Here is a 12,421-nt window from a genome sequence, read left to right on the forward strand (position 1 = left end):
TGCAGGTGCTGGCTTGGGTGGCGCACTCATCTGAGGGGCACAGTTGGCTGGAAGGGTAATGCAGGAATGTGGCTTTTTTTCCCCATTGGCATACTACATGTGGGTTCCTTTCTGCATCTACTGCCTGAAGAATTTACTTTGGCTTACCATGTGAGAGGGTGCAGTCCTTTCATCAGGGAAGATGCCTCACATCTCACCTTTCACAGTATTTCCTGTGGATGTGGCTCCTCCTAAATACTGAGTTGAAACCGGATGTAAACTGAACGCAGTTTTTAAAAGATTTATTATGACTTTTATGTGAATGTGTGTGAAAGTCACGTGTGTATGGGTAGCCAGAGAGGCCAGAAGAGGGCATTGGATGCCTGGACGTGGAGTTACAGGCACTTGTGAGGTGGGAATTGAACTTTGGTCCTCTGGAAGAGCAGCAAGAGTGAACTGCTGAGCCATCTTTCCAGATCCCTGGAGGCAGTTTTGCTTAAAGCGTGTCTGTCCATCTAGTGCTGGGAATGGAACTCAGGTGTGTCATGTGCTAGGCAAAAACTACTACTGAGCTATATCTCACACACACACACACACACACACACACACACACACACACCCCTAAAAGAACCCTTTGTCTTACTCTTTTTGAGACAAGGTCTCGCTAAGTCACCCAAGCTAGCTTTGTAACTTGGGCTGGCCTTGAAGTTTGTTTTGATCCTCCTGCCTCTACTTCCCAAGTGCTAGCATTATAGCTACCTACTGCCTACCATCCTACCATACCCTGTTTATATAGTGGAGGGATTGAATCCAGAGGTTGGGGGTATACTAAGCAGGCCCTCTGATAACTGAGCTGTGTCCCCAGCTCTCTTTTTCCCTTTCCTGCCCTCCCCTCTGCCTTTTCTCTTTCTCCCTTTCTCCTCCCTTCCTCCCCCCCCCCAACAAAACAAAACAAACAAAAAACCCCAGCCTGGTACCCAGGCTGGCCTTGAACTCTGGCTCAAGTAGGCATGACTACAGGCTTACATCACTGCTGGAGAAAACCTAGTAGAGAAAGTCTCAGAATCATACCTTTTCAGTCAGATATGGGGGTATACACCTTTGATCACAGCACTTATAAGGTGAAGGCAGGTGGATCTCTGAGTTGGAGGCCAGCTTAGTCTACATAGTGAGTCTCAGACTGGCCAGAACTAAATGGTGGAGACATCTCAAAAACCAAAATAAAATAAAAAAAAACCCCAAAGCTCCTTTCCTTCAGCCTCTCACCTGTGTTTCTGAGACAAGTATGTACCACTATGCCCAGCCACAGCCACATCTCCCACCCCCTTCCCCTGTCCCTTTCATTCCCTTTCCCTTTGTATCTGACTCCCTCTCTTTTGTTTTGAGATACTGAGATATGAGCACATTTAGTTAAGGCTTGCTTTGCACTCCTGATTCTATGGCCCCCATCATCTCTCAAGTGTTGGGGTTACAGGCATGAGTCACCATGCCCAGTGACATTCTCTTTCAAATTCTGACATTAAATTTGGGGATGGGGGTGGCTGGATAGATTGCTCAGCAGTTAAGTATACTTGCTGCTTTTCTAGAGGATCCAAGTTTGGTTACCAGGACCCACATCAGGTGACTTAATCACTTTAACTATGGCTCCAGAGGATCTGATACCCTCTTCTGGTCTCTGCAAGTATCCACATGCACCTGGCACACAAATAAAAAACAACAAAAAATCCTTTAATATCAGCACTCCAGGCAGAGGTGTGTGGATCTCTGTGGTTCAAGGCCAACCTGATTCACATATCAAGTTCCAGGCCTGCCAGCCAGGGTTACACAGTGAAACTGTCTCAAAACAAACAACAACAACAAAAACATGCGGTGGTGGTGTACAATTTTTATCACAGCACTTGGGAGGCAAAGGCAGGCGGATCTCTGAGTTCCAGGCCTGTCTGGTCTACAACGCTACAAACAGAAACCTGTCTTGAAAAACAAAACCAAAAAACCAACAACAACAAAAAAAAACATCCCCAAAGCCAGGCAGTAGTGGTGCATTCCTTTAATCCCAGTACTCAGGAGCCAGAAGCACATAAATCAGTTTGAGGCCAGTCTGGTTTCAGGACAGCTAGGACTACACAGAGAAACAGTCTTAAAAAACAAAAAGGAAGGTAAAACCCAGAATATCTTAAAATTCAATTTGGAATGTATATTATTCATTATGGAATTTATTCAAAAAAGATCAGATAAATTTTCCTTGCCTAGCACGAACAAGTCCTGGGTCCCTCCAGAGCACCACATAAACAATCAGAAGTGCCTTATACCCAGCTTTTGGGGAGGTGGAGTTAGGATCAGAAGTTCAAGGTTATCCTCAAAACATTCAGTGCTCTTGGCCAGCCTGATACTTTGTTTCAAAATAAATAAATAAATTGAAAGGAAGAAAAGGAGGCAATCTCCCATAGTAACTCACCAATTTCTCAGTCAATTCACATCATCAACACGTCTTTATCATGTTAATTTAGCCCCCTCCAGCAGGTATCAGGCTTTTTGTTTTACTTTTATCTTTGGAGAAAGTATTTCCAACTATTAAAATGATCTTAAACAAACTTATGCCGTTTTGTAGTAGTGTTCTTGTAATGATAATCATAAGATCAAAATTTGCTGGAATATACAAACTCTCAGGACTTGGGATGCAGAGAATGGTGACTTTGAGCTCCAACCCAGTCAGGGCTACATAGTGAGACCCTATCTCAAACAAAGCTATGGATCAACTCTGAAAATCGTCAGTTTCCCATGTCCAGCAGGATCAAATATTCAGCTGGGTGGGAGTGGGGCATCGGAGGGAGTATATGCAGGTGGATTCTGTTGTCTCACTGGTCAGCCAGCCTTGCCAAAATGAACTCCAGATTCATTGAGAGACCTTGTCTCAGAAAAAGACAAGGGAGAAAAGCCATTGAGGAAGACATCCTATGACATCAAACCCTGGTGTCCAGGTGTCCTACAGTGGGAGGTATTCACTCTTAATACAATACATGCACATAAATAGACAAGCACGTGTATCCTATTCGTGTGCATAATTGTTTTAATCTGTAATAAAAGGTAAACATGTACATTGAATAATTGCTTTAAAAATAAACATCTTTTTGATTTATTATGTGTTTGATTTGGTCAGATATAGTGGTACATGCCTTTAATCCCAATATTTAGGAAACAGACCACGGTGGGTGGATCTCTATGACTTCTAGGTGATTCTGGTCTGCATAGTAAGTTCCAGGGCAGTCAGGGCTATATAGAAAAAGCTCTTGTCTTTTCCCCTCCCCACAAAAATACCAAAACCAACCACAAAAGCCAAACAAAACAACATAACTGTTGATTGTATGTTTATTTTATATACCTTTGCCAGGGTCGTATACAAAGTTACTGGGCAAAAATGGGTGGAGAACATTAAAAGATTTAGCCCTGTTACAGATAGATGCTTGAAGCACAATGCAGAAACTCAAAATGGCCTTGGGCTCAAGCGTGTATAAATCAGGAGCTCAGTCGGTGTCAACAGTGATGGAAAAACATTTCTTGCTCTTGACCAGGCGCTTTCCTTTGTGTTTTGTCTCTAGACACTTACCTAGTTATCATTTCCATAGTTATCTCCATCACCTTACAATCCCTCAAATGAATATTTAATGAAATGTCTTTCTTCCGTATTTATAGTACAAAGCAGTTTGAACCTTTAGGAATTTATACTGTAATTACAGAAACATAATATGTCAAATAAGGTATGCAAATGTTATATTGATTTCCATTACACTTATTCTAAGTTAAGACACATAGAATGAATTAAAATGCAAATTGTTCTAATGCCTCTCGGCTGGGGCCTCTATTCAGAAGCTCTTGCCCAGAACGTTCATTTTATCCCGTGCAGATTAAGTCCAGCCTGCTCTCAGCGTTTCCACTATACTGTCCCTGACCTGAACTCCTTTTGTGCATCAGTGAGAACACTGCGTCCCATAGTTTGCACCCAGGGGCCACCATATTGGTGTGACGTTCTTCATGACCACGTGCCTGCCTTAGCAGATCCAAAGCAGGTGCACCGAAATGCCCTTCAGTCCTGGAAGACACTGGGGCCTAAGCTTCGCGTCTGTACTGGCACTGGCTTCAGGAGACCCTCACAGCCTTCTCGATCTGCATGGCTCCGCTATTCTCACGGGCCCCCGGGGTGGTTTCTTTTTTAATGCGAGAGATGCATCTCTCTCTCATACACACACAGAGACTGGCAAAATGCTGAGATTCGCAGTCATTGGTGGTATGAATTACTGAGTGCAGAACTAGTATACTGGGGTAGTTTTGAGTTACAGCCGTGCGCGATGGCACGCTAGTCAATTCGGCGGGTTCCCGAGCAGCGTGCGCGGCTCTACGCAGCCTAGGGCGGAGTATAAGAGTGGCCCCCACCCGCTGCCAGGGAGCACCCGCGCCCGTCGTGACCTTGGACCCCCGCTCACCCCGCGAACGCGCGCGGCCCCACGCCAGCTCCTTATCCGCCCCGGGTTTTCCGCGCCGCCGCGGCCAACCTGCGTCGCGCGACGCCGCCGGACGTGCGGGCGCTCGGCGGCGCGGCTCGCCATTGGCCGGACTTGGTAGCCCCACTGCGTGCGCCGCGCCCATTGGCCAGCGTGCCCGTCCGTCGTAGCGCCCGGCGCGCGGCCGCGCGAGCTCCCGCCCTCGCAGCTCTCCTCGCCGGCCGGCGGTCTCGGCGACCGTGCTCGGCTCGCGCGGCCCACGACCGCGCCCGGGCCTCGGCCCGCCAGGGCGCCCGCGCGGATCGGCCGGGCCTCGCAGGCGATGGCGGCCGCGGCGGCGCTCTCGGGCGCGGGCGCCCCTCCCGCGGGCGGCGGGGCCGGGGGCGGCGGATCCCCGCCGGGCGGCTGGGCCGTGGCGCGGCTCGAAGGCCGCGAGTTCGAGTACCTCATGAAGAAGCGTTCGGTGACCATCGGGCGCAACTCGTCGCAGGGCTCGGTAGATGTGAGCATGGGCCATTCGAGCTTCATCTCGCGGCGCCACCTGGAGATCTTCACGCCCCCGGGCGGCGGCCATAGCGCGGCCGCCCCGGAACCCGCGCAGCCCCGGCCGGACGCGGGCGGCGACTTCTACCTGCGCTGTCTCGGCAAGAACGGCGTGTTCGTGGACGGGGTGTTCCAGCGGCGCGGGGCGCCGCCGCTGCAGCTGCCGCGCGTGTGAGTGGCGGGCGGGGGCTGCGGCCTGGACCTGACACACACTAGCCAGCCACCCCCAGGGAGGGAGGGACCCAGACCCCACTACCCGCGAGCAGGCAGGACTCAGACCCACATCAGCTACCCACGAGCAGGATCAGACCCTGAACCAGACCTTTGGTCACCGTCAGGGAGGGATCCTGACCGCTATCCAGGAGCAAGGCTCGTCTCATCACCAGGACTCATTCACTACCCATAACCAAGACCTGACTGATTGTGACCCACAGCCAGAATCTAGACTTAGGGACCCACCCTGGTTTAATACCCACAACCAGAATTGGACCCCATCCGCAAACTCATCTGGGGTATTTAACCCTCCCATGCCAGCCCGCATACTGTCAGGTGCCATGCACTGGTATTCCAGCCCCACAACCCTTTGTCCAGTTTGACATGGCACTGCCGGGACACAGATCGTCATTTCTGCCATCTAACCTCGGCTCCCCCTACCACCATCACCTGTGTTAGTGGGTTGAAGTGTTATGGGCTCTCGGTGCTTTCTGGGAGTTTGCATAAGTTGTTCATATCCATCAGGGAGGTCATACCCAAGGGAGATGTTAAGCTATGTTTGGTAGAAAAACTGGCCCGCACTAAAATACCATCTTGAATGAAGAATAGGTGTCTGCTACTTTTTGTTGTTGTTAACATTTTTAGTGGCAAAAAAATTTTGAGGGGAGTGTCTGAAGCCTAACAGCAATCTCTTTCCAGTGTTTTTGTGGCCTTAAAATGGAAAACTCCAAACAGTAAAGATTTAAAAGCTGTCCAGAACCTTAGAAATCTGGGAAAACTGGATACTGTTAACACAGTATTTTTTAAAAAGCATCTTTAGCCATGTGTGGTGTCTACAACCTGTAATCCCAGCACTCTGGAGGCCGAGGCAGTAGACGGAAATTTGAGTTCCAGGCTCAGCTGAACCAGTTCGGATTGCATGGTGAGACATAGTCTCATAAAATGAAAAATAAAACAAAAGGTGTTTGGTTCTTGGGAATTGTTACAAGGTCACACGGAGTGACAAGTGAGCCTCACAGGGAACTATCAGTTGTGGTACAAAACAGTTTCATTTACTTCTGTGGATGGATAAAGTTATCATTTACTGTGCTTGAAAAACAACTTTGCTCTCCAGGAAATGCTAATTATTCCCCAGGGGTTTCTTTCTAGTTCATTGTTAGTGTAGCTTTTGCCACAGACTGAAGCTTTTTAATTGCTTTCCGTTTTTGGAGATACTGATAAGAGGTATACTTTTAACTTAGGTTGATGTGTGTGCACCATATTTCATAGCTTTGGAAGGGTGCTGTAGCATGAGCCAGTGTGCTTGGCTATGAAAATAAGTGATTAAAAAAAAAAAATGAACAGACTCTGTGGTTAAGAGCACTTGTTGCTCTTGCAGCATCCACGTTATAACCCCAGCCATTTGTAACTCTAGCTTTGGCATCAGATACTGTCTTCTGAATGGTACAGTCACCAGGTATGCTCATACATGCAGGTAAATACTCACACACATAAAATAGAATAAATTTAAAATTCCATTTGTTGCCAGGTGTAATGATACATACCTTTAATCCCAGTACTCAGGAAGCAGAGGTAGGTGGATCTCTGTTAGTTCAAGGCCAGCCTGGTCTACACTGAGATCTCTGGGACAGCCAGGGCTAATGTAGAGAGACCCTGTCTCAAAGTAAATAAATAATAAATAAAATGACACATAAAGTTACATTTGTTTGTGTGTGTGTGTGTGTGTGTGTGTGTTGCTTATGTCTATCACAGCACACTTGGAGGCCAAAGGGAAATGGTTCCCCCAGTCAGTTCTCTCTCCCCTGTGTGGGTTCTGGGTGTCAGACTCAGATCATCAGGCGGCCAAAGTATTTTTTAAATCTTTTTTAAAATTGTGTACCACATGTGTGCCTGGTGCCTTCACAGGCCAGAAGAGGGCTTTGGATTTCCTGGAGCTGGGATTATACAGTTGTGAACCGCCATGGGTGTCCTGGGAATTGAACCTAGGTCCAATGGAATTATAACCAGTGCTCTTAATCACTGAGCCAACATTCTAACTGCTGGAATTCATTTTAAATTTAAGCAAATACATGCATGCATACTTAGAAGTTCGTGTAAAAGAATAATTATGAGTGGGGAGTTGGTGGTGCCCGCCTTTAATCGCAGCACTCAGGAGGCAGAGGCGGGAGGATCTCTGAATTCTTGAGGCCAGTGTGGTCTACAGAGTGAGTTCCTGGGCAGGCTCCAAAGCAATACAGAGAAACCCTGTCTTGAAAAACCCAAAAAGAAAATTATGCTGAGACAGTCTGACTATGGAGACCAAGGTGAGCTTGAACTGGAGATCTGCCTTCATCTAGGAGCTGGGATTACACTGTGCATCACTACACCTGGTGTAAATACTTGATTTGTTTTCAAACATGTTGTTCCTCCATAGGCTAGGTAGACTTTGAATTCAGAATGGTGCTAGGCTAGCTTTTAACTGTGAGTCTCCCACCCCAGCCTTTTTTATTTCCTCAGTTGTTTTCTCTGTGTGTTCCTGGCTGTCCTGGAACTCTGACCTTGAGTTCAGAGCTCTGCCTTACCAGATGCTGGGATTAAAGGTGTATAGCACTGCATCCTGGTATCCACTAACCCTGAGTGCCAGGATCTATGAACTACCGTGACTGACTCTGCTTGGAAGTATTCTTAATGTTTGTTTTTCTCTATTGAAAATCACTTATGTTGAAAGAAAAAAAAAAAGCAGGCCATGGTTGATGTCTTATTTAAACCCCCTTGATTTTATTCTAGTTCCAACTTTTATATGTTTGCATTTTGTAGTTTACTTTAAAAATTCAGAGAGGTGCCTTGGCATCTTACTGCTTACCACCTAGTACTTGGAAGGAGAGGCAAGAGTATCTCTCTGAGTTCCAGTGTAGCCAAGTCTACAAGTGTCACCGTGCCTAAGAAAACAAAATTCAAAGATAATTTGGAAGAATTATGAAGTGCAATAGTTTAGGTTTTAAGTGTGATTGATTGCTTCATGAAATAGTATGTTCTGTGTGTATTTGGCTAGGACTATGTTGGCTTTGGTGAATATCTTTATAACCCTGGGTGGAGTAGTACAGGTGTCTCTGCAGTGGCTGGTGAGCCCTGTGCCCATTATGGATGGGACTTGGGACTCGGTATGAACGACAACAAGCATGTGTTTTTCCAAAAACAAAAATCACATGATTCTGAAGATCCTTGTTTTTTAGCCAAGTATTGGAGGCCATGTATAAGGGAAATAACATTTTAATTTTGAGTCCTGTGACTAACCAGAAGTTGTGGTGCCTGGACTAGAGTCTGGGGGAGCTCCTGAAGATGGGCAGGTGGTGGTAGTGTTCCAGCTTGGAGTGAGCCTGTAACCCAGCACTGGAGTAGATGGGATCCAAGCTGGCAGTGACCTTAAGGGGGAACCGTACCCAGCAGCCCGAGTGTGGATTTGTCTGGACTTGATGGGACAGTGCTTTCACTTTAATGGAAATGACCCCTGAATAGGCTCAGATATTTAATATGTGGTCCCCAGGTGGGGGGAGATTTAGGAACTGTGCCATGCAGGGATGTGTCACTGGGGGTAGGCTTTTCAAATAAAAAGCCTCTCCTAGTTTTGTTTTTTCTGTTTCAAGTTTGTGGTTCAAGATTTGATCTCTTAGCTTCCTGCTCCTAATACCATGCCTGCTGCCTGCTGCTAAGCCTTCCACTATAAGGGATTTTTATCCCTTTAGATAAGAATATGCCAAAATAAACTTTTTCTTCCCTATGTTGCCTTGGTTATGGTATTTCATCATAGCAATAGAAAACTATTAATACAGTCAGTGAAGAAAGTCCTCTTAGAGGAAGGGTCCCTCACTGTCCAGTGCCTAAGACTAAAGGTTTTAAAAAGCAGTGGGTAGCCTTTGGAGGCAAAGGCAGGTTGATCTCTTGAGTTTGAGGCCAGCCTGTTCTACAGAATGAGGTTCGGGACAGCCAGGGCTACACAGAGAAACCCCACCTCCAAACCTCCTCCCTCCCCCCAAAAAGAGAAAAGAAATCAGTGGGATCACAAAGTTTGAGCTTGCTTCTGTTGTCATGGTAGCAAGCTTAAATATAACATCAAAATAACCAACTTTTAAAAATCTTTTCTTTAACATATATGTAAGTATGTGGATGTCAGATTCTTGTTTGGTTTTTCGAGACAGCGTTTCTCTGTAGCTTTGGAGCCTGTCATGGAACTCCCAGTAAACCAGGCTGGTCTCAGACTCACAGAGGTCTGGCTGCCTCTGCCTCCTGAGTGCTGGAATTAAAGGTGTGCATTTTCTTCACCTGGCTGGATGTCAAATTCTTAAGAGCTGGAGTTACAGGTGGTTGGGAACTGACATGGATGTTGGGAACCAAACATGGATCTTCCCCAAGAGCAGTAAATCTCTAAACCACTGAGCTATCATTCCAGCCTCACCCCAGCATTTATTTGTTTGTTTGCTTGTTTGTTTGTTTGATGTGTGAGTGCTCTATCTGCATGTATGACATGCCAGAAAAGGGCACCAGATCCCACTACAGATGGTTGTGAGCCAACATGTGGTTGCTGGGAATTGAACTAAGGACCCCTGGAAGAGCAGCCAGTGCTAAGCCATCTCTCCAGCCCTCCCTTCCCCCCTTTAAAGTTTTATTTATTTACTGGCTCAGTCTTTAAAAGAAAACATTTGTCCTCTCTCGCTTAGTCCCTCTCCTCCCTCTCCCTCTCTTTCCCTCATGTCCCTGTCCTGAACACAAACAGTCAGGGCAACTTGTGGAAGTCCCTCCTACCATGTTGGTACTGGGGATAGAACTCTGGTCAATGTAAACTCCATGGCAAGTAACTTCTCTTTCTGAGCCATCAGTTTTTGCTGTTATTGTTTTTTGGTTTTCCATACAGGGCTTCTCTGTGCAACAGCTCTGGCTATCCTGGAACTATCTTTGTAGACTAGGCTGGCCTTGACTCACAGAGATCCACCTGCCTCTGCTGTGATTAAAGGCATTTGCCACCACTGCCCGGCGAGCCATCAGTTTTTTAGCTTTGAGACATGGTCTCTTTACATAGTCTTGGCTGCTTACTATCCTGGAACTCAGTTGGTAGACCAGGTTGGTTGGCCTCAAACTCACAGAGATCTGCCTGGTTCTGCCACTTGGTTCTGGGTTCTAGTCCCTTCCTTTGTGATGGGGATTTCTACACAAGTGTTTGTGTTCCTGTTGGACACCTCAGGCCACATATCATATGTCTTGTCTGTCATAACCCTTAGCCTGGAGCCTGGTCCTTGGTGGCCACGAGGTACCAGCACACAGCTGAGCACCACTGCTGTCTCTGGCAGCCCCTTCTGCTTCTGTGTCTGTCCCGTCTTTCGTCTTGGCAGCACCGAGGATTTCTTGAGAAAGAAAGTGGAAGACTGGTTTGTATGTAGTATCAGCTTTGAGACTTGCTTGCTTGAGCCTTATACTTTTGGCACTGTTTTTCTCTTCTTTTTAAATCTTATTGTATGTATGTAGGGGGTTTTGCTTATACACGTGTGTATACCTCATGCTCATACAGGCTAGAACGGGCATTAGATTCCCTGGGAGTTAGAGAACTGCTGTGTGAGTGCCAGGAATTGAGTCTGGGTCCTTTGGAAGAGGTTTCGTGTTCTTAACTGCTGATTCATCTCTCCAGCCATCTGTCTGTCTCTGTTTCTGTCTTTGTCATCTCTCTCTCTCTCCCCCGTGTGTGTGTGTGTGTGTGTGTGTGTGTGTGTGTGTGTGTGTGTGTGTGTGTGTGTGTGTTTCCTGTAGCCCTGGCTGTCCTGGAACTCATTCTGTAGACCAGGTTGGCCTCCAACTCAGAGATCCTCCTGCCTTTGCCTCTGAATGCTGGGACTACAGACATGCACAACCATTGCCTGCCCATCCCTGTTTTTCTTTTTTAAGCTTTTTTATTTTCATTTAATTTTACAATTTACTTTCCTGTTAGGGGGAGAAAAGAGCTGCTGATTTTGAAATTGTACTGTTTCATTCCTCAGAAAGAAAATAGCAGTTTCTACTTGTCTTTTTGGTTGGTTTGGATTTGGTTTGATTTTTGAGCTACAGAGCTGTGCAGCTCAGATTGGCTTTGAATTTGTGGTGCATCCATCTGTCTCTTGAATGCTGGGATTACAGGCATGAACCATCCTGCTTGGTCCTGATTGTCCTTATAGAGGCTGGGTCTCCCAGGACAATGGCAGGAAGTAGATGTGGGACAACCAATGGAGGAATCCTGTTTCAGGTCTCCCCGGATGCCAGATACTCTTCCAGGATGACCATTGGCAAAGAGGCCCAATACTAATCCCCAAAATGCCAGAATGGGGTTACCGTAATTCTGGCATTGGTTTGCTGGAAGCTGGAAGTGCAAAGGAGGTGGGAGGTAGCAGAACTGTCACAGTGGTCATTGTCCTTGGATCTGTGTAGTCTTCCCATGAGGACAAAAGGAGGGTTCTCGTCTTTGTCTCTTACTGGCTTGGGGGCTTTGTAAGTTAGTGGTTTCCTTTCCCTTCATTTAGTACCTTAGTGTTTCTTCAATTTCCAGTATGAGGTGGGTTTTTTTTTTTTTTTTTTAAACTTGTGAACCACCTTCTGTTTCATAGTCAGTGGAGAATCAACACGTACTCTTCCTTTATGGGATCCCATCAGAGCCTGGAGTATAGAAAGTTAATGCTATGAGACTGCCCCACTTGGCTTCTGTCAGGCTCTAAATTGCTTTTTATTTGTATTCTTTAAATTGATATTTATATTTATACATGAGACCTAGGACATAGCTTTTTTTTCTGGGCGGAGTGGGTATTTGAAGATGAGTTCTATAAGCTTTGAAAGTCATCTTTTGCTTTCCAGGTGGCGCAGCAGCTTAGGATACCCTGGGCGTGACGGTAGGGCCGCCTTGCAGTAGCCCCTGATGTTGCCGAGTTTATAGAGGCAAGAGGGCTTCCTTGCTGTCCACAGCACTTTGTGTTCTGTTGTTGTTATCATCTTGCGTTCTAATTCCTCTTCTCACACAGCTTTTTCCTAGCTAGCCTCTCAGTCAGTACCAAGCCTCTCAGTTAGTACCAAATCACAGCGTAGCTGCCAGGATAGTTAGTATAGTCAGAATTTGTGCCCTCAACTGCTGGTCTAACATGTTACTCTTAAGCAAGCATGTTCAGGTGCTGATGGATGGGATGGGATTCTAGCTGGATGTG

The 12,421-nt window shown here is 46.6% G+C and overlaps 1 protein-coding gene across 4 annotated transcripts in view; it reads left to right on the forward strand.

The window, feature by feature from the left end:
* The first annotated feature begins 4,718 nt into the window (after positions 1-4,718).
* Foxk2 (forkhead box K2) overlaps positions 4,719-12,421 on the forward strand; it is a 41,750-nt gene continuing 34,047 nt past the window's right edge. For 2 of the 4 annotated variants that reach the window (XM_051182616.1, XM_051182625.1), the window contains exon 1: positions 4,719-5,189. In XM_051182616.1, coding sequence (XP_051038573.1) covers positions 4,798-5,189 — 392 coding nt within the window. In that variant the 5' untranslated portion in view covers positions 4,719-4,797. The remainder of the gene's footprint in view (positions 5,190-12,421) is intronic. The other 2 variants (XM_051182608.1, XM_051182599.1) reach the window with 2 other exon arrangements.

Source organism: Phodopus roborovskii, unplaced genomic scaffold (assembly GCF_943737965.1).
Source record: "Phodopus roborovskii unplaced genomic scaffold, PHOROB, whole genome shotgun sequence".
Taxonomy (NCBI): Eukaryota; Metazoa; Chordata; class Mammalia; order Rodentia; family Cricetidae; genus Phodopus; species Phodopus roborovskii.